Source organism: Ovis canadensis, chromosome 20 (assembly GCF_042477335.2).
Source record: "Ovis canadensis isolate MfBH-ARS-UI-01 breed Bighorn chromosome 20, ARS-UI_OviCan_v2, whole genome shotgun sequence".
Classification (NCBI taxonomy): domain Eukaryota; kingdom Metazoa; phylum Chordata; class Mammalia; order Artiodactyla; family Bovidae; genus Ovis; species Ovis canadensis.
The window spans coordinates 64,882,836-64,904,803 of record NC_091264.1 but is presented as its reverse complement, the minus strand read 5'-3'; the positions used below and the strand labels follow the sequence as shown (position 1 = coordinate 64,904,803).

Here is a 21,968-nt window from a genome sequence, read left to right as displayed (position 1 = left end):
CCAGGAGCCGCACTGAGCTTAACTCTTAGAGCCGAATGGGCTACACAGACCGTCTAGCTTTTCTTTACATTATTTATAACATTTACTGAGAAGTTCTCTGGCCCCAAGAGCAGCTAATAAACTTGGGAACACAAACTGAAAAGCAGTATCCCAGGGCAAGGGCGTCCCCAAGTATCTATTTTTCCCTTGATTTCACACGAGAGAAAAGTCCTTTGTTCCTTCTCAGGTGATGATGGATCACAAAAGGACAGCGTGGCCACCAGGGCGTCATGTCCACCAGGACTGCAGAGGCCTGGGGTTCCTGGGAGGCTCGGGGTCAGAGTGGGAGGAGGAGAAACCCCTGCAGGCTTGGGGTCAGGGTGGGAGGAGGGTAGACCCCGGGAGGCTCAGAGTCAGGGCAGGAGAGACCCCACACCCTTGGGGCAGTGGGGGGTCAGGGCCGGAGGAGAAGAGACCCCATACTCTTGGGGCAGTGAGGAGGCTCCGGGTCAGGGCGGGAGGAGGAGAAACCCCTGGAGGCTTGGGGTCAGGGCGGGAGGAGGGGAGAACCCAGGAGGCTCAGGGTCAGGGCAGGAGGAGAGACCCTACACCCTCGGGGCAGTGGCTGTGCGTTCTAAGAGAAGCTCATCCCACAGCCGCTCAGTGCCGGGGTTCTGGGAGGACAGTGGGGCCCCTGGGCTCCCCCACTGGCCCCGGCCGGGCCCACTCACGGTTGAGCAGCCCGAGCTGCAGGAGCGAGGCCAGGGCAGTGAGGATCATGAAGAGCAGCAGGCCGCCCCGGCGGCCCAGGACGCGCACCGCCAGGCACATGGCCAGGCAGGACGCCAGGGCGATGCCGGCCGCTGCGTAGTAGTCGGCATAGAAGTCCTCGAGCAGCGGCACCTTCACCTCGTGGCCCATCATGCTGCGGGCGAAGCAGTGGTGGATCCCGAAGCCGGTCAGCCTGCGGGCACACGGCGCGTGGGCCAGGGGGCCCCGGGGGCGGGGCCGCCGCGCAGGGTGCTCCCGGTGTGCCCCGCTTTCCCGAGGCTGGGGGTCTGTGTCCGCCAGCACTGCTCCCTCCAGACGCCTATGCGGAAGCTCAGCGCCGACCCACCCCGACCCCCCGCAGCTCCGGGGCCCCGCCCCGCCCGCCGGCCCCGCCCCGCCCGCCGGCCCCGCCCCGCCCGCCGGCCCCGCCCCGCCCGCCGGCCCCGCCCCGCCCCGCCCCGCCCGCCGGCCCCGCCCCGCCCCGCCCCGCCCCGCCCGCCGGCCCCGCCCCGCCCCGCCCGCCGGCCCCGCCCCGCCCTGCCCGCCGGCCCCGCCCCGCCCCGCCCGCCGGCCCCGCCCCGCCCGCCGGCCCCGCCCCGCCCGCCGGCCCCGCCCCGCCCGCCGGCCCCGCCCCGCCCGCCGGCCCCGCCCCGCCCGCCGGCCCCGCCCCGCCCGCCGGCCCCGCCCCGCCCGCCGGCCCCGCCCCGCCCGCCGGCCCCGCCCCGCCCGCCGGCCCCGCCCCGCCCGCCGGCCCCGCCCCGCCCCGCCCCGCCCGCCGGCACTCACGAGTTCACACACAGCACCACTATGTTCTTCCACAGGTTCCGGGTCCCCACCACCTTCACGATGCAGACCTTCCTGGGCCTCCGGGAGAGCTCCTTCTCCAGCTCTGCGGGGAAAGGCCCGTGAGCCACACTGGCCAGGCCGGTGGGCAGGGGCCCCCACCGACGGCGGGGGCGAACTGGGGCATCAAGAGAAGAGTGGCTTTCCGTGAGGCGGGGAGAACGCTGACTTTGCAGGTTCAGCTGCCACAGGGCTGCAGGGAAGCAGGCCTTTTCCAGAGCTGGCAGGATGCACGAAGCAGCCACCCAAGTGGGCTCTGTCTGCAGGGGCTGCTGGGGGCCCTGAGGCCCTGCTTAGGCTTGGGCAGGGGTTCTCCTCCTTGCGAAGTCTGATTGGAGATGCACGCACTGCCCTGGTCCCCAGACCACCCTTGTGGGCACAACAAGCTGGGCAGGTACAGTGGCTGCATCTTAGAAAGAAAGTGACCAAATGGACAAGGAGATCCAACCAGTCCATCCTAAAGGAGATCAGTCCTGAATGTCCATTGGAAGGACTGATGCTGAAGCTAAAACTCCAATACTTTGGCCACCTGACATGAATAGCTGACTCACTGGAAAAGACCCTGATGCTGGGAAAGATGGAAGGCAGGAGGAGAAGGGGACGACAGAGGATGAGACGGTTGGATGGCATCACCGACTCCCTTGAGCAAGCTCAGGGAGATAGTGATGGATAGGGAGGCCTGGCATGCTGCAGTCCACGGGGTCGCAGAGTCAGACACGACTGAGTGACTGAACACCCACACGACACCCTTTCCAGGGGCCAGAAAAGGGAAAGGAGACTTAAATTAAGCAAGCAGGACTGCTGAAGCTGGGGCAGCGAGTGAAGACGGAAAGTGCACCGACCAGAGGCGGTTGGGGGACCTGAGGGGCAGGCAGTCCTGATGGGGTCCTGGGCAGCCCTGGTGGGGATGTCGGGTCCAGGCTGCAGCTGGGCTGCCCGCAGCACAGCCATGCGGTTTCCCAGCAGTGACACGGTCAGGGGATGTGCGACGTTACAATGGGGAGACTGATGGGGAGGTTTCAGCATTCTGTCTCTGCAACTTTAGCATAAACCTGGGATGAATCCTTAAACAACTGTACTAAAAATAAAGCCCGCGGTGGGGTGCGAAGGCTTGGGGGAAGCGGGGTCACCTCTGGAGGGGCCTGGGAGTGGCAGCCTTCTCGCGAGATGGGGTCTTGGGGGCGTGTTCCCCTCCTATACGACCCTGGGACGCCCTGCCTCCTCCCTGCCATCCCACAGGAGAGGGTCACCAACTCACTAGTGACTGCTGGGGGGAAAAACAGGCTGCTTAACCACAAGGGCTTAGATTTTCTCTTTTAAAAATGTTTGGGGACCTCCCTGGTGGCCCAGTGATTAGGAATCTGCCTTCCAATGCAGGGGACGTGGGTTCGACCCCTGGTTGGGGAACCGAGAGCCCACAGGCTACAGGGCAATGAAGCCAGCGTCCCACAGCTGCTGAAACCCCTGCACTGCACGGGAGACCCAGTGTAGCCAAAAAAGAAAAAAGTCCTGATCAGCATCACCAACGGGGCCCGGAAGGGAGAAGGGGGACCTCTCCTACATCCGAGGGAAACCAGCCCCCTGTCTCCAGAACCTCCTTCCTTCTCACTGTTCAGGCCCAGACTGGAGGCCTGTGCCCCGCCAGAACAGTGGGCCGTCCAGCCGTCCGGCCACAGACACTCCTGAGGTCCTCCTGACCTTTATCGTCTCCTCTGCAGAAACAGGCTCGTTAGGGTTACAGACACACTTTCCCCATGGTCAAAACACTAGAAGACTTTTAAAGATCACAGAAATGTGCTCCTAACATATAACACTGATCCAACGATACGAGTATCCTCACTGTTGTAAAACTGCTCGTGAACCTGCCATCACAGCCACATTTGCTCACCATGGAAATCTTCCAAGAAAGACTAAACATCCACTAGCACAGCTGTATGCTAAGTCACTTCAGTCGTGTCCGACTCTGTGCGACCCCATAGACAGCAGCCCACCAGACTCCTCCGTTCCTGGGATTCTCCAGGCAAGAACACTGGAGGGGGTTGCCATTTCCTTCTCCAGTGCATGGAAATGAAAAGTGAAAGTGAAGTCGCTCAATCGTGTCCGACTCTTTCGAGACCCCATGGACTGCAGCCCACTACACTCCTCCGTCCATGGGATTTTCCAGGCAAGAGTACTGGAGTGGGTTGCCATTGCCTTCTCCGAGCACAGCTGTATATATTAATTTTTTTTTTGTACTTTTGTAGTATAGCCCAAACTGAATTCCAGATACTTTCTAGTATATGAAATAGAGGTTGTTAAGAAGCTGTAGCAATTGTAATTACGACCCGAGTTTTGTTTTGTTTTGTTTTGTTTTTCCTAAGCATTAAACTCTGGAGCCCAAGTTGACTGTGGTCTGCAGAGGTAGCTGCATTATTCTGGGTGGAACCACATTGACCCATCAGGGCTCCTGGCATCTTGCGCCTCCCTGTCCTCTCACAGCAATGCAGAACTTCCCAGGTCTGCTCTGGTGAGGCCCTCAGGGTGGACACTGGAGGTCATTCGGTCTCTCCAGAACTCTCAGGACTCCCTGAGGTCCTCACATGGGGGAACAGGAGGAGCGACAAGGGGCACCAAGAACAGACTCTGAGCACCCGCGAGTCGACGGGGAGATGCCTCCCCTCTCCCTGCACCTCTTCCAACCTCTTGGAGCCAGAATCAAGATTCCACGACAAAAGCTAAGTCGAGCCTCTGGGGCTCCAGGCCTCCCCTGCTCCACCCGCACCCGCCTCTGCCCTGCTCTCTGCGATGGGCCACTGGGGAGCTGGCCCTGGCCGGGCAGATGACAGCTGTCCTCACCCAGGGGGTGAGGGGCCTGACATTACCCCAGCTCTCACCCTTGGGCTGAGGCTTCCTCCTCTGTGCCTTGGCTTCCCGTCTGCTGAAGGGACAGGTTAATGACCAGAGAGAAGACACCATGGGGCTGCCTGGCCCCCAGGGTGCTGCGGCCTCCCTGGCCCCGGGCTCTGCCGACTCAGACTGTACCGGCTTCACCCCGCCCAGAGCAGGGACTCCTTCCTGGGCCTGGGGTACCCCCGTTGACCCCTGAGGCTGACCCCTGAGGTGGCCTCTCTGCCTGTGAGGCTCCAGCGGCCTGAGGACCCCGCAGGAGCAGGAAGCTTATGCACAGGGTCAGAGGCAGAGCGCTGGGGGCAGGGAGGGGGCCTGACACCGGGACCTGCTCCTCACCTGGGGTCCAGGACAGGCAGACCAGGCAGAGCGAGGCACATGGGGTAGGGTCTACGCTCCGTTCCTGAGCAGGGCTCAGGCAAAGCCCTCTTGGCCTGATGCGGGGACCCCCTTGAACCTCAGAGCCTCACCCGTCCCATCTGGGCCAGGTGCTTCCCTCGGCGGCAGGCTGCCCAGAGAGGGCCTGCTGCAGGGAGACAGCGGGCCGCCCTGACTGGCTCAGGAGGGAACGCCGCGAGTGGGGAGCCCTGCCCCAGCCCCAGCCTCTTGGGGCCCCTTTCCCAGAGGTAGAGGGGGATGATCTGACGGACAGAACAGGTTCTGAGGAGGGTCAAGCGCACAAAGCGCGGCTCAGCCTCGCCTGGCGGGGGTGGAGTCAGGGCGGGAGAGAGCCGGGAGCGGCCTGGATTAGGTGCTGGGGAGGAGCGTCCACGCAGGCAGTGCCGGGGGCGGGTCTGGGGCTCGGACACCCGCCGTCCCCCCACTTTGCCCGGGTGCTGCCGCGGAGGGAGACCCAGGGGCGGGGACAGCCGCGTGCCCCGGCGCCCCGGGCTGAACCCAGCACCACCCAACTCCCTGGCAGGGAAGAGGGAGGAAGGCTGAGCACCGCCTTCCAAAAACAGGAGGGAAATGAATCCGTGCAACGAGGATGCAGACAAGTTCCTCCCAGATGGGTTCTAACCGGGAAGTAGCAGAGGAGGCGATATAAGTGGGGAAATGCCAGAAACAAGGCATTTTGACTTAAGAGCGCTGACGTGCTAATGGACGGGCTTGGGCGAGACTGGGGACGAGGGCCGGACCATCCGCAAGGAGCAGACGCTGCCGGAGAGGCGCTCGGTCCACCCGGCTCTCCCGCCGCCCAGCCGGGCCTGCGTCCCGTCCCCCTCTCCTACAGCAGCACCGAAGCCGCTGCCCCTGGGCTTACAGGGCCCGCGTCCCAGCGCTACTGCTCACTAGCTGGGTGACCCCTGGCGAGATGCTCATCCTCTCTGTGCCTCGGTCCCCTCATCTGCGAACGGGGACAGTTAGAGCGCCCCGCACAGAGCTGCTGTGAAAGGCTCAGCATGCACCAGTCACTTCTGGTGCTTACTGGACCCACAGTGTTCAGGGTTCATTCCAAGATCTACTGGATCAGAGCTCGGGGTGCCAGGAGGGGCCCAGGAGTCTGAGCTCCAACACCTCCTGGTGATGCCATGGGTCTGGTCCAGCTTGTGCTGGCGTTCCTGATAAACAGGAATTCTACGGATCTGAACTTTCCTGCGTCTTCCGATGCCCAGTCGGTGGGTCCTGACTGATACAGACAATGGGGTATCTGTCTGAAGGTCCTGCTTGGGAGAGATGGTGGGAGGGCCAGCACCACCCCAAGGCCAGCGTCCCTGGCCGTGACTGCTGGCACCACACCCTGCAGGCTGAGTGCCAGGAGCCAGCTAAGCCTTCGAGCTTCCCCTGAGGAGCAGGGGCACGTGAGGTCACTCCTCCCTCCGGACTTGGACCGGATCACGTTCCTAGCCGAGCTGGGGAGCAACCATCACAGGAAGAGAGACCCCTGGATGGGGCCACTGCCTGGAAGAGCAGGGCCCTCACAGGCACCAGGGGCGTGTGGTGGGGTGACTCCCTGTCCTGGAGGGGTGGCTGGCGCGCCCCCCACGCCTGGTGGGGCCCTGGGGTGGAAGGGAAGACGTGCTCACCGGGCATGACGCCTTTGATGTCGCTCTCAGGACTCATGTGGTTCTTCTGCGTGAAGTGCAGGATCAGCTTCTTTGCCGACTCAAACTGGTGGGTGGCCATGAGCCACCTCAGGGACTCGGGGAAGATCCTGCACAGAGATGGGGCGCAGGTGAGGGTCTCTGCATCGCATGGGGCGAGAAGACGCTCTGTCAGAGGCTGGGAGCATCCAGGCAGGTCTGTCTGGGTTTCTGTCTGTGACTGTGGAGGCCAGTGGGGGCTCGGGATTCATGTAGTACCACTGGCCGAGAGGACTGTGGCCTTGGATGTTGCTAGTTTTCTTTAGAAAGTATAAAGCTGCAAGTTTAAAAAATACGGCAGAAAGGAGCAGTATCCTCCCAGCTGTGTCAAGAAACCCATGTAGACTGTTGAGCACAACTCTGAGTGTCTAAAGCCCATTCCAGCAACTCACTGACTGCTTTTGTGACAGTTTGTCTCAAAAGAGGGGCTTCCCTGGTGGCTCAGACAGTAAAGAATGCAGGAGCTTGGGTTCCATCCCTGGTCGGGAAGATCCCCTGGAAGAGCAAATGGTCACCCACTCCAGCATTCTTGCCTGGGAAATCCCATGGACAGATCTGTTTCAAAATACAAATGCTCATAGAATGATTTTAAGTTTTAAAAAATGCCCCCATTCTAGCAACCTGACAGGCACTTTCCTGGGCCTCACCTGCAGAACTATTTTCATCTTGCTGCTAATGCCTGGGACTCCTCCCTGAGAGGATGGTTTTCAAGGGTTATTGGCAACAGACTCCTTGCTGGTTTGTGTTTAGGATGAAATCTGATGAGGATTCCCAGTGGGAGAGAAAAAAAAAAAAACCCACCCAAAGTCGTGTCTTATTATCAATGCATTGTGTAATTTTACATTTATAACGATATTTGCAAGTTGGCCGAAGAGAACAGCGTGCCTGTTTGGAGCAGGGTTAGCTTGCTTTTTCTGTAAAAGCCCATACAGTCAATATTTTAGACTTTGCTGCGGGCTGAGAGGTCTCTTCATAAACCACTCACTGCCACGCGCCCAGGGGCGGGCTGTGTCCCCCAGGACTTGCCTCTGAGGCTGGCGGCGCCCCTGGGTGGGAGACGGGGACGACAGCACAGCCCCTGCGTCCCGCGCTCCAGTGTCACCGCGTCCCCTGTCGCTTGCAGGGTGTCCGGGAAGCGTGACCGATGCTGATAAGCAGTTATCTTGGCTGCTGCCCGGCACCTGCCCTGCCAGCTTTGGAGAGCCTCCAATTAAGAGTAAGCCAGAAGCTGGAAAAGCTGTCAGTGTGGAACTTTTATTTCAAAGTCACATCACTCATGATGTAACAGCTGTCACCCCCTTGCCTGTTTGAACAAAAATCAAATTTCTAAATGTTCACAATGTATTCTGCAGAAAGAGCGGACGTCAGCGGTACATTGAGTACACTGGGCTGATCTCTGGGTGTTAATCTGAGCTGGGAGACCTGGATCGTCACCAAGAGTCAGACCCCCCCCTCCCACGGAGCTGCAGGAGGGCCCTCCCCAGGGAGGCATGGTTCAAGCCGGAAGCTGGGCTCAGGAGGGAGCCCCAAAGCTGATAACACAGGTTTCAAACTGGAGGTACAGATCTTTTTTTTTTTTTAATAATAAAAGTTAATGTTTTACTGGCCTCTACTTTTTACAAATTAACTTTGAATAATGTATGCCAAGCAAAGAGAAACACTCAGAATCATATTATATAGACATTAACATCTTGCCATATTTTATCAGAGCTTTTCTTTGTAATGAAATAATCTAACACAAATGCTCACCCTTATAGCTCTCAATGCCCTCTCCCATCCATCTTTCTGATTTATCTGAGTTTAGTGTCACGTTCTCATTTCTTGAGAGAGACACACAGATCATTAACTTTAATTCTTCTTTTTTAATATGTGCATTTTGGAATTCAAAATTCCACCTGCCATTTTAACTACACTTTACAATTTTTGATAAGGAGTTCTTGCTGAGATTTGATTCTAAATATTTTGTGATTCTCTCAGGATTTTTCCTTGCCTATGACAATATTGTATATTGTCATTGTCCTTGTATATTTTTTACAAATGTAAATGTTACGTGTATATGTCTATATAAACATGTGTGTACGTGTTACATGTATATATACATTTACAAACACACAGGGTTTGAGAGGAGGGTAGTGGTAGACTTGCAATCTTGTTTTCATTGATTTTCAATTTTTTAAAATCATTTTGAGAAAACACAGTCTGTGTTCCTGCAAGCTGGCACAACCAGAACCCTGGGTCCAAGAGGACAGATGGAGAGGAGAGGCAGGGCCCAGGGAGGGGGGCCCCTGAGGTTATGGGGGAGCAGCGGCCCTCGGACCAGAATGAACCCAAGTAAAGAAACTGCTCTCCCAGGAGGCCTGGGCACAGGGGACAGGCAGACTCTGTCAGCCGCACGACCCGTCTCCGGGGGCAGGCAGCACTGCAGCCATCTTCCCACGCCTGGGTCTACGCTCACTAGGCACCCTGCCACACGTCTCCCATGAGTTTAGGCCTTTCAAGCTCGTTATATGGAAGCAGCATTCTCCCTGCTGCACAGACGGGAAGACTCAGGTGAACAAGGCTCAGAGGCTTCATCCAGCTTCCGCGGCGTTAAAGGCAGAGATGGGTCAGAGCCCAGGCACCCCGACCCAGGACCCGCGTCCAGGACCTCGGGGTCACGGCACAGACGCCCAGTGCAAGTGCGGGGACGTGCTCCTGTGATGGGGGATTCGAGGCAGGCACTGGTCCAGCGACGTCCCCTCAGGCCCTCCAGATACTGCGGTGGCCCCCAGCCCCGGTGTTTCAATCTGCTGCGGTCATAAAGGGCTCGCTGAGCTGTCCGCCTGTGAGGAAGCCCAGGACGGCCGCTGCAGCCTGGGTGATGTGCGGTGCGGCCACATTATGGGAACTTAATGAAATGTCTCCCAACAAGCACATAACGTAATAACACCATGGAAATTAAAAAGCCGGCCAGCGGCCCAGAGTCTGGCAGGAATGTAGCTGAGCATCAGGAATATCCATCCTTTTCAACAAAAAGGAAAGAGCGTAGTGGGCGGCTGGAGCTGCGGGACTCACACGTGGGACCAACACTGAAACGGCAACCGCTCCGGTATTCCTGCCTGGAGGGTCCCACGGGCAGAGGAGCTTGGTGGCTCCAGCCCATGGGGTCGCAGATGAGCCAGACAGGACTGAGGCACTGAACAAGACACAAGTCAGACTTAGACTCATGGTCTGTTCTGCATCCCCGTCACCCGAAACATCCCTCAGAAATTAAAACCTAATCCTGTGATCCTTTCATAATACTGTGACGTTGACATTTTCTTCTTAACGTTTAACAATAAAACCAAGTACTGCTTCTATCCCACTGCACACCACACGGGTTGCCTTCCTGCCCATCCATGTAACGCCTGGTCCTGGCAAGGGTCTACATGTAAAGCTTGTCCCTCTTCCAATCACTGAACTGGAACATTTGCGCACAAAGTATGGAAGTGAGGCTGATTGCTGACGCTCTGCAAAATTAATTCTGTCCTCGAGTTATTCTGTCGGTGATTCCGAGGCACTCAGTGTGGGTGACGTGCCTGCTGATGACACACTGCTGAGGTGACATCACCACACTCACGGGATAAACGAGAGCTGAACACGATTAATCCAGGGGAAAACACGTAAACCAGTGACGCCTACGGGGAGGGCCTTCGATCAAACAGGTTAGAGGGAAGCACAGGTGAGGATGGAGGAGCAGAGCCATGAAAGGCTTTGAGGATGAAGTTTCCCTGAACATGGCTGAAAAAAGGGTCGTAGATGGTTGTTCTAAGGGTGCTCTGATTTAAAGAGGTGATTCTAGCTCTGGAGTATTACCAAGCACCACATGTATGACATTCTGAAAAGGCTCTCAAAATGAAAAAAAAAAAAAAATCAAAGACTAGAATTGAATGAAACACCAGTTGGAAGGATATTCTAAGTCTTTGAGTCAAAGCTCTTATAAAAATATATACTTGGCTCCAGTAGGTAAGCTTTCACCTGAATTTTTTTTTTAACTTTCGTTCTGTTTGGTATTGAAAAAATTAGGTAAGGTGGCTCAGTTCAGGATAGAGCAAATGGATATGAATTAACTCTTTAAAAAATAAAAGTTAAGTTCATGATTTGAGTTAAATTTAGTAAATTAGGGAGAAGGGACAAGAACAAAATTAAAGAAAATTTGGCTCTCAGGATGGTTAAACCCCAGAGTCTTCCTAAGGCAAATGAACCCTTCCTGTAAATTTCTGTGGAACAAGGAATTCTTTCATAATTGCATCCCACGAGCTGATAGGTTACATAAATTTGGAACACAGCACCTTTATTGCTTTTCAACATGATATACAGGTAAGCTCCAGAATTCTTCCACTACCGCAAAACTGTGGGGGAGGTTTATCAGCAGGCCCAGGCTCATAGACCCGTTTTGTGACCTTGGGCAAGTCACCTCGCCCCCAGGCCTCTGTTTCCCCATCTGTGGACTGGGGCGGGGGTGTGTCCTGACACCAAGGCTCCCCCAGCCCCAACATTCTAACTCATTTCAAGGGGACTTGTGGCGACTGTTGCCTCTTTCTGGAAGTTAAAGACGGCGCTGCTCATGCAGTGCACGGAACAGATGCTCCAACGCTGCTTTAGGTTCTGCCAGGACGGGTGGAGTCGGTCCCTAGGACGCCTTCGCAGCTGGCCTTTTAAAGGTTCGGCAGCTCTGAATGGACCACAGCGCGGAATAGCTGGGATACAATTAAAACGGTCCTCAGTTCCCGCTCGAGACGGGGGTTACTTGAAATTCATCTGGGCTCATTTCCTCCACTTCCTTGGACTCCCTTCTTTCGGCTCCTTTTACTAATTGATTCACATGACAGGTGATCAGGCCGCGGAAAGTGATAGACACGTGGGCACTCAAACCTAATACTGCAGGGGAATCAATTTGGCATTTTTACCAACGATAAAAATAAAACGTGGTGCTGAGAAACGCCCTGAGGAGGTGAGTGGGCAGAAGAAGCAGAGCCTCTGTGTGCTTCTTTTTCTAACTGGAATTCCCTCGGCTCCTCTGAACAAGCCGCCTGTTACAGGGAGCCTCAGGGACCCCGCGGGGAGCGGCCCCTCGTCCCGCGGCCTGTGGCTGCAGTCTTGAACCCCTCGGGATGATCAGCGAGGCCACAGATGGAACCCCGATGGCTCGCCGTGACCGCAGACCGCTCTGGGAGGCGGCCTGTCGTGGCACACCTCGGCCGACCCCAAAGGAACAGTCACAGGACCGAGGAGGCCGCCAGGACCCACCCTCACATGGGGCTGTTGTGGGCTTTGCCAGAGGGCCTTCAGCGACCGAAGGAGGCTGGGACCCGGCCACTCGATCCGCCCGGGGACTCTTGCCAGTTGCCAGGCAGGCAGGCAGGCACTTAGCCGCTCTCCTTGCACACCTGTCACCAGAAGGCCACTTCCCGAATTTCCGCTGGCCGCCAACAGCTCCGCCCTGCCACGCCCACACACACATGCACACCCAAGACACAACACAACACACACGCACCTGCATAACACACGCACGCACGCACGCACGCACGCACGCACGTACGCACGCACACCGCCTGAGCTCGGCCGGTCCCCAGGCTCCGAGATTCTCAAGCTGCTCTGGCGCGACCCCTGGCTTCCCCATGGTGGAACACTGGAGCACAGGCCAGGCACTGGGCCATGGTGTGGCTCCGGGGTCAGCGCCGCTGGCCTGTGGAAGCGAGGCCAGACCCTGCGGTGGCGCCTCGCTTTGGACTGGCAGCTTCTTTCCACATCTACTTGGAAACATTTCAGTCGACTGCAGGGGTTCCTATTATTTTACATAATCTCTGCCTACTCAGAAGGCAAAAATGGGGCTGCCTCTAGCCTGAGGGCTCCTGAAAATTCCACCCATCAGCAAATACCCCACACCCCAATTTAGAGAGCATTCTGATTTGTTCATCAGGTGCTTAGGACTGACATCCGGCTACCGCTTTTGTGTCTGTGTTTGCCTTTGTAAGTATTACCTAATTTTTCTCATCCAGATAATTTATAGACAACCAGGAATTCATGGGGCTTCCCTGGTGGCTCAGACGGTAAAGAGTCTGCCTGCAATGTGGGAGACCTAGGTTTGATCCCTGGGTTGGGAAGATCCACTGGAGAGAGGAACGGCTGCCCACTGCGGTATTCTGACCTGGAGAACTCCACGTCGGACACGACTTTCACGTACGCGCACAGGATCCAATGGGCTTTCCAGGGGGCACAGTGGTGCAGAGTCCACCCGCCAGTGATGCAAGAGCTGCGCCGGGTTCCATCCCTGGGCCAGGAGGGTCTCCTGGAGAAGGAGACGGCAACCCACGCCAGTGTTCTTGCCTGGGAAACCCCACGGACAGAGGAGCCTGGGGGGCTACGGTCCACGGGGTGGAAAGAGCTGGACACGACTCAACGACTGAGCACACACACAGGATTTGACTAAAACATTCTTTGTCGGTTTTGTTGCAAGTTTCCTGAAACTCTCCTTAAATTAACTATCTGATGACTGTACGAATAATCACTGCAGAGTCGGTCGAGCTCCCAGAGGCGACATGTCTTTCATGACTCACTTCTTCCACTTTCCTGGGAGGAAAACGTTGCCCGTGGGGCTTAACCTCTGGTGGCGGTGTAACTGAATCGGGTTTCCTTCCTGGCGTGCAGGGCGTCCTGAGGCCCTTGTTTTATGTCTGCACTGTGTTATTTTGACCCCTTGTTGTGAAGAATCTGCCTGCACTGCAGGAGACCAGGGTTCCATCCCTGGGTTCGGAAGATCTCTGGAAAAGAGAATGGCAATCCACTCCAGTATTCTTGCCTGGACAATCCCATGGACAGAAGAGCCTGGTGGGCTACAGTCCGTGGGGCTGGCTGAGAGACCAACACACACATTGAAATAAATTTTCTCTTGATGCAGGAAGGTGTTTTTTTCCCCTGGTGAGAGTGGGCAAGACAAACACACGCTGGGATGCACACGTATTGTCCTCAGGCTGGCTCCGGAGTCACTGCGGGCCTTGACCTTGGCCGGCAGACCAGAGCTGGGCCAATCTCTCTCTGCCTTAGTTTCTCCACCCGCCCTGGAATCTCCTCCAGAGGCCTGAATCACAGAAAATGCTGGGCAGCATCTGACTCCAAGCAGACCCTCAAGAAATGTTAAAAATCAGTATTATTCTGGCCAAAGTAGCTCTGACGGTATTTAAAAGAGCCAAGTAATATTTAGGAGCGCTTATCAATTGGAATTGTTAATCATTTTTTTCAGAATGTTATCTAACATGAGGCCCTTCAAATGTTTGACAAACGCTTGTTTCTTGAAAATTTTTAAAAATAAGATTGCTTGCAGCACACACCATGTGCCCGAGGGTGTTAAGGGCTTCTCCTCCACCAGCGAGTCCCCAGGCCAGTCCGCTCAGATGGCCATGGTGTCGAGGTTCATCTTCCCTCTGAGGGATGGACAGACTGCTTGCTCTCCATCGTTCCCAGGGCCGCGAGAGCCTCCTCTCAGGCCTCTGTTCCCACGGGGTTGACTCCCTTCTGCTCTCCTGGACGCATCCCAGGTCTCACTGAGTGCCGGCAGTGCTCAACTGATAATCCCGTACCTTCACACGTCTTGAACTTTCTCAGGGCAGCTCACGCCACGTGTCCATCAGGCGAGTCTCGGGGAGACCCTGTTCGATGCAGGGACTTGGCTGGGAGACCATGACCAGGTTCCTTTCAGGGTGAGGGAGACATGGGTGCCAGGGCAGGTGGGCAAGGTGGGACCTTGCCCTCCCAGCAGATGCCACCATGGGCCACAGCTGGAGATTCCCAGACATGCCTGTGCATGGGGATACGTTCTCACAGTGCAGATAAAATCCCTGGATTTGGTACTGAGGCTTCTGTGTCTTCTACCGGTTCCAGGAATGCCTGCAACTTCTCCCGTCTGAGATGATCCACAGGGACTGCACACACAGCACCCCCAATGCACACCAGGTCCCAGGCAGACGGACGTGCCCACGCTTCTGCTCACAAACCATCCCAGGGGCTCGGCTCCTGCGGAGATGCTCTTCAGGGGGCGACAGCGAGCAGCGACGTTCCAGGAGCGTGACAGAGCATCTCCACTGTCTTTGGGAACCCTTCCTCCTGGGTCTCCCCCAGCCCTGCGGGCAGACGCCACGCAGCCAGCCTTCACCAGCACCTCCTCGGCCCCGGGTCACTCTCCGCAGGGAGACCCCCCGGGCCAGCCAAGACCACGTCTTCTGTGCACACCTTGCTGGTGGTGCACCCTGCACTCTCCCTCAGTGAGTGCACGCCTGGACCCCTGAATACAGCCGCCCCCCGGCGCACGCTCAGGCCCCAGACCCTCTCAGACAACCCGCACACCCGGAGGCTGCAGCCCTGCCAGCCTCAGGGAGCCAGCTTCCGCCCAGCTCTCCTCATCTGCCCAGAGCCTGGTCCGATCTCTTTTGATCCCTTAATCTCAGCAGAGCCCGTTTCCTCAGAGAGGCTAACCCTGAGCTCCGTCTTCCCACGGCTCTGTCCCACTTCTCTGCATGCTGCTTATTGGAAAGTGTGCCGTCGGCTCGTTTACTGCTGTTCGAGCCGTGGCCCTCCTCACCCCCCAGCGAGCGTGAGCACGGGCTGGACTCAGAGGCCCTTGTGCCTGGAACCGCGCTCAGTGCAGGGAAGGACGACCAGTTAGCACAGGAGGTGAATTCACTTCTCGGTCAGAGTGCTCTGTTTCACAGACTTCCCGAGACGCAGACTCCCTGATGTATTCCTATTTGGCCTCGGTGATGGGTCCCCTTGGTGAGAATCTCCTTCCACGCGGGTCTTGGATCCAGCGATTCCTCACTGAATTTTCATTTCTGACCCCGAGAGTCCAGTGAGCGTCCCTGGGTTCTCCATCAGCCTCCAGCCGTGGACAGCGATAGGAATTTGGAGGAACACTCTGGCCCCTGTAGTGCAAACTTCCAGGTGCCAGCGTCTCAAGGGTGAATGCTCCCTGCCCAGGGCCCGGGGCAGTCAGCCAGGTGTGGAGCTGAGGCCCTGCCGGCGCGGAGACCTTCCGGCCCTGTCATCACTGACGCTCCAAGGGCCAGCTTTCTCCTGGGGTCTCAGTTCTAAGTGCAGACAGGGCCTGAGACCTCAGCCCCGTGCGGGGGCTCACCCAGAGCCCCAGGCCCCTTTCTGGCCCAGGTGCCCGTGGTGGCCTCTGTGTCACTCCTGCTTGAATGCTGTCCTGGGTGCGGGCCCCGGCACCCTCTCTCCTGCCCTGGAGGTCAGCACTGTGTCCGTAACCAGCTGATGCAGCCTCTTACCTAGTGTGTGTCTGGAAGCCCCAGCCTCGTCTGGACCAGGAGGCCTTCATCTGCGCTCCTCCTCCTCCTCCTCCGCACGCCGCACTCGCCCTGCGTCCCTGGGACTCTGCGTCCTGTGCCCTGCTTCTGCTGCTGCTCAGTCGCTCAGTCGTGTCCGACTCTTTGCGACCCCACGACTATAGCACGTCAGGCCTCCCTGTCCTTCACCATCTCCCGGAGCTCACTCAGACCCATGTCCATTGAGTCGGTAATGCCATCCAACCATCTCACCCTCTGTCGTCCCCTTCTCCTCCTGCCTTCAATCTGTCCCGGCATCGGGGTCTTTTCCAATGAGTCGGCTCTTCGCATCAGGTGGCCAGCGTTTTGGAGGTTCAGCTTCAGCATCAGTCCTTCCAATGAACATTCAGTTGATTTCCTTTAGGATGGACTCTGGTTTACGGCCTCTGTTCACGCACCTGCTTCTCAGAGTTGCTCCAAAGCACCAGGCATGCTGCCAGGCACCCAGACCGCATGTAAATACTGGTTCTTAAATTAAAGAGTGACTTTTAATATCTTGGCCACCAACGGCTGGGCGTGCTGGCTGGCTGCAGCTCCTGCCCTCCCCGGAGGCCAGTTCATGCCTCAGGAGCAAGGACGCCCCTGCAGGGCAGCCATCAGCGGGCAGAAAAGAGGGGCCACTTCAGTGCCCTTAGAAGCCAGTGGCGCCCCCGGAGCTGCGGAGGGCTGCGGGCAGAGGGAGGCCGCGGTCCCCTGGACTGGCCCCTGCGCACGCAGGCCCGCACCCCTGGAAGGGGGTCTAACCACAGTGGCAGCAGCAATGCGATCTGCCCGCGCTGCTCAGGCCAGACGCGCGCCAGCTGCCTCAGGGGTCCCGAAGCCGACGACCGCAGCTGACGGGGTGAAGCGCGTCCACCTCAAAGCCAGGGGGCCCGGGCGGGAACCACACTGCCTCCATGCGTCCAGACGCCGCCCATCTGCCTGTTCACACACACTCCTCACTTATCATAGCACCCCGGGTGCCCTTTCCACCATCAAGTTTTGTTTTTACATTGGTGTGTTTCAAAGAACATTTTAAGGTTTTATAATGTGTTCACATAAATGAACATTTTTTTTAACCTTGCCTGTCATTAAATCTTGATGTATTTTTTAAATTGGAAATAAAAAATAAGATAAACCCTCTAGCACTTGGCACGGGAGCCAGGCTCCCAGACCCACTCCAGGAAAGCCCTCCCGGCCACTTCTCCCCATTCTACCTGCGACAGGTGGGAGCAGAGCCTGGGCAGAGCCTCGGAGCCTGGCGGTGATGGAGACGCCACTGCCTGTCCTCATAGGCGTCTGAGTCTCTGAGAGGCCGTGTGGATGCCCAGGCCTCCAGCCCCCAGGGGTGGCAGGTAGCACCGCTGCCCCTGGGAGCTGTGGAGGCCGGGAAGCCTCCAATGGGTTTGGGGGGTGGGTGTTCCTGACTGCTGAGTGGACGTGCCGGGGCGGCGGGCTCCTTTCAGTGGTGGGGAGGTCAAGGATGAGGCACTGAGGCTGAGGGCAGTAGATAGCACAGCCCTTGGCTCAAGGGCCAGTGGGTGTCCTCAGTTTTGCCTTCTGTACAATGGGGCCATGAAATGCCCAGCCTGACCCATCTACTGTTTGCACAGGGCTTGCCATTTGTGTTGGCACAAATGTGATGCGAGCAAGTGTTAAGTAAGGAAATGTCCTGAAATTCCAAGCCAAGTGAAGCCAAGCCCTGGGTGCAGCAGGAGAGTGACCAGGAAAGGCCTCCCTAGGTGATAAAAGGACGGGCTTCCCACTCCATCCCGCCTTGGGGAGCGGTTTCTTTCTTCGCCTCTTACAGCCCTGCCGGAAAGAGCAGGACGTCCTGAGACACGTGGGCTCCTGCAGGAGCGGAGCCGTCCAGCCCTGGGCCGGCGGGGGGCGGGGGGGTGGGGCTGGCCTTGGCCCGAGGGCGGCCTCCTGGCGGGTGGCCTCTACCTCATCTGGCCTCCTCCCCACCGGTGCCCGACTCTGCGGACACCCTGAGCGGGAACCCAGCTCTTGAGGAAAGCCACCTGAGTCTAGGTCATGCGATTGCTCTGCTGGGGGCTCTACTGCCAAGTGAAGATGGGCCAGCCTAGTAAGTTGAAAGTTTGCCGCTTTCTTCCACTTTCTGGCGGCTTAGAAAAGGAAGCCCAATTAATACCTGTCTTGGCCACAGTGAACACTTAAAGCAAAGACACAATTGACTTCTGGCCAGAAACTGGTTTTCATTAGTAACTAAATAACAGGAACACAGGGGAGCTGGTAAAAATCTCTCTGGTGTCGGGGCTGGAATTTGGCACATAAGTGGGATGGGAGGGAAGGAAAGAGAGAAAAGAGGCTTTTCCAGAACGAGTACAACGCTCACTTTCTGCGTAAAAACCTCTATCGAAGGGCGGGTTTTTCAACTTTGGCTAAACATTAATCCCCCGAGGGGTGTGAAAGCCTCTAGCTGACCAGGTCATACTCCCAGGCCAGTGTGTTCAGTTGCTTTTTTCCCCTAAAGTCAGCAAAGCCAGACACTAAAAGTTACACTTGATTCTAAAAGCCTTAGTGGCCTCGTCCAGGACAAGGGCTGGCCAAACGCCTGCACGAGACCAGAGATGAATGTTCCTGACTTTGCCACATCGTCTTGATTGAACCTGCTCAACTCTGACAGCGTGGCGTGAGAGTGGTCATGGATGACAGAGATGGGAACATGTGAACACGGCCGTGTTCCAATAAAACTTTATTTACAGACACGGACAGCGGGCCGGAGTCTGCCCAACCCTCACCCAGAGGAGACAGGGAGGGGCTCTGCCAAACCTCTCCTGCAGCTGCTGCTGCTGCTGCTAAGTCGCTTCAGTCGTGTCCGACTCTGTGTGACCCCACAGACGGCAGCCCACCAGGCTCCCTGGGATTCTCCAGACAAGAACACTGGAGTGGGTTGCCATTTCCTTCTCCAACGCATGAAAGTGAAAAGTAAAAGTGAAGTCGCTCAGTCATGTCCGACTCTTAGTGACCCCATGGACTGCAGTCTACCAGGGTCTTCCGTCCATGGGATTTGCCCGGCAAGAGTAGTGGAGTAGGGTGCCATTGCCTTCTCTGAAACCTCTCCTGAACATCGTCAAACAGGTTTCCTCCTCCCAACATGGGACCCTGCCCTTCGGAAGCCCATTCGGGAAAGCCATGTCAGAACACCCAGCATCGGGGGAGCCCGGCCAGATGATGGGGCCTGAGGGGGCGCCCGGGGCTCGTCCTGCTCCTCGGTCTACTCTCGTGTATGTTAGAATGTTTTCCAAGATGAAACATTTAGAAGAGAAAGTTTTTTAAAAAAGAGAGAGAAACTCCCTCGTTAGAAGCCACAGGCTGAACCTGGAAAAGACTCTGGAAAAGACTTTGATGCTGGGAGGGATTGGGGGCAGGAGGAGAAGGGGACTACAGAGGATGAGATGGCTGGATGGCATCACGGACTCGATGGATGTGAGTCTGAGTGAACTCCGGGAGTTGGTGATGGACAGGGAGGCCTGGCGTGCTGCGATTCATGGGGTCGCAAAGAGTCGGACATGACTGAGCGACTGAACTGAACTGAACCTGGGGGCCATCTGTGCTGGGGCGGGCGTGGTGGGTACTCACAACCAGTACACCCGGGGCGGGTGGGGCGGGGACTCACGACCAGTGCACCCGGGGCGGGCGGGGCGGGTACTCACGACCAGTACAGCAGCGTGAGCAGGAAGGGGCAGATGATGAGCGCCTGCAGCACCTGCCAGTCCCGGCACAGGGCGGCCAGCCCGGGCATGAGGAACTGCCCTGCCGTGGTCACGAAGCTCGCCACCATCGTGATCATGAATCGCTTCCCCGGGGGGCACAGCTCTATTCCTGGAACACAGAAGGACGAGAGAGCCATGAGCGCCTGGCCCGCCTGCCCCCTTCCAGCCAAGACGCTCGTTTCTTAACAGCTGGATGAGCTTGGGTCCCCAGCGTGAAGGGTCGCAGGGCAAGTCTCGGCAGAAGAATACAGGGATAGAGAGCGGTGGCCCCACGATAGGAGACGCTGCTTTGGACGAAGACTGAGAGTGACATCACTCGCAGCCCCCAGGCCCTCTGCTGCCCTTCCTCTGCCTCTGCCCTGCACCCTCCCCACCTCCGCAGGAAGTCCCCCAGACCCCGCCTTCACCGCCCCACTGTGTGTCCCAGTTGCCCCCAGACCCTGAGTTCCAGGCAACCTGCTCACACGTGAGCCCAAGTCAGATCAGCCGCACCCAGCCTTTCTTCTGAACCAGGCAGGAAGCAAACCATGAAGCAGACTGCATCTCCTAAAGGGAGAACTCACTGAAGCCCCCCACCCCCCACCGCCCTTGGAAATCCACTGCCCCCCCGCCCCCCGCCCCCCACCCTGGGCTTCCCACACAGCTGTCTCAGATGACGGCTCCGCCAGCAGGGGCAGGTCTGATTCACCTTTGAAGCTCCAAAAACACAGTGCCTGCCTTCAGTAAATTTCGGAGCTCCAAAAACAGTGTCTGCCTTCAATAAATGTCAAGGTCATCACAGTCCCTCCTGTTTGCAAGAATCTATGCTCTTAATCTGACCTTGAGTAAAGAAGATGGTCCCCAAACCTTGGACTGTAGCATCCAAGTGACAGCCGGTGTCCACCCACTGCATGAACTCCTGTAATAAAGGTCCCCAATACTAGAACATGCAGCTGGGTTTTATACACGTTCCCCCTATAGAGCATGTAGTCTGTTTGCTATTCTTCTTCAACAACTTGCAGGATTCCCTAAAGTTTGCTTTTATTTTATTTTTCAAAAAAAAAAAGTGTCGTTAAAATGAAGTTTTAAAAAAGCAGAAGAAAGACCCTCAGGAGATACTCCTTCTCACACCTCTGTCCCCAGATGGTAGGTCAGTGGCTACAGAGCCCCTGCCGGTTGTCCAGAGGTCAGAGCAGAGGTCAGGGTTAAAAAGGTAGCAAGAAGGGAAGCAGATGAGGGGAGAACAGGAGAATCACATTTGGTCACAAGGATGGAATCGGTGCTAACAAGGATCACGTGATATGCCAGCCAACACCTCCACCAGCTCACACACAGAAGAAACCAGAGTCATCAGAGCCTGTATCTCCGCCCTGCTGCAGACAAACAGGTCACCCTCACAGCTGTCCGTGGGTGAGAGAAACCTGGCCTTGCTGATAAAGAACCTCTGCCATTTAATGAAGAAACGGGACCGAACAGCCCTCCCCTGGCCTTATACTGTGATGCTGTAACTTCCAGTGCCCGGTCAGGTTCAGTAAAGGATTACTTCCTAGCGTGGCCTGGGTATTCACCCCAGCCACATTTCTGCGCTTAAAAATAAGAAAGAGATCAGGGTCTTTTAGAAAAGACTGCCAGTGGCAAGTTCTAGTTTTCATGTACTAAGCAGGAGCAGAGGATGTGTTGCTATGGAAACCAGAACTCAGCATCAGCCAGGGCAAGTGTGATGCTCTGAGGCTCAGCACTGGCTAGGACCGGATGAGAAAATCGAGCACCCGGGCACCCGGGTAACCTACAGACAAAGCCAGAGAGGTAACCACGGCTTCACGACCTGGGGCCCTGCACACGGCTGGCAGCTTTCCTCTTCCCTGCCTGGCTCTTTAATTTCACGGCGCAGTAAGCAAACGTCTGCAGCTGCCGAGGTTCGCCCGGATCCCTTGGGGACGTCTGAGCCCACGTTAGGTGCTGACACACCCAGGGTTACAGGTAACAACCCGAACCTGGGTCGAGGTTTGTGGATGACAAAGGCGCTTCGCCCCTCTACCTGCGTGATTCCACAATCTGACTCCGCCCTCTCCTCTCGCTGTGGCCCGCGCGTCTATTAGGTTTACACTACCAGGGTGCACCTTCTAGAGGGTCTCTCCCGCTCTCCCTGAGTGGCCCGAGGGAGTCTCTAACTCCTGGCTACCCGAGGCGGAAGCAGCAGCGCCACCTGGGAGCTCGTTAGAGACACAGAGCCGCGGGCTCCGCCCAGACCCGCAGGAGCACCTCTGCACTTTAACTAGATCCCCAGATGCCTCGCGGAGAGGCGCTGGTTCACTTGTTTCCCCCAAACCGCTAAGCATCACCCCCAGCGA

General features: G+C 57.0%; 1 protein-coding gene across 6 annotated transcripts in view; it reads right to left on the bottom strand.

Annotated features, from left to right (window-relative positions):
• Positions 1–21,968, bottom strand: part of SLC22A23 (solute carrier family 22 member 23) — a 128,217-nt gene that overhangs the window by 12,685 nt on the left and 93,564 nt on the right. For 2 of the 6 annotated variants that reach the window (XM_069562919.1, XM_069562922.1), the window contains 4 exons: positions 19,579–19,747; positions 6,507–6,634; positions 1,537–1,639; positions 711–943 (listed from right to left, as the gene is read on the bottom strand). In XM_069562919.1, coding sequence (XP_069419020.1) covers positions 711–943; positions 1,537–1,639; positions 6,507–6,634; positions 19,579–19,747 — 633 coding nt within the window. Of the gene's footprint in view, positions 1–710; positions 944–1,536; positions 1,640–6,506; positions 6,635–18,600; positions 18,829–19,578; positions 19,748–21,968 lie in introns of those variants that run through there. The other 4 variants (XM_069562924.1, XM_069562920.1, XM_069562925.1 and 1 more) reach the window with 2 other exon arrangements.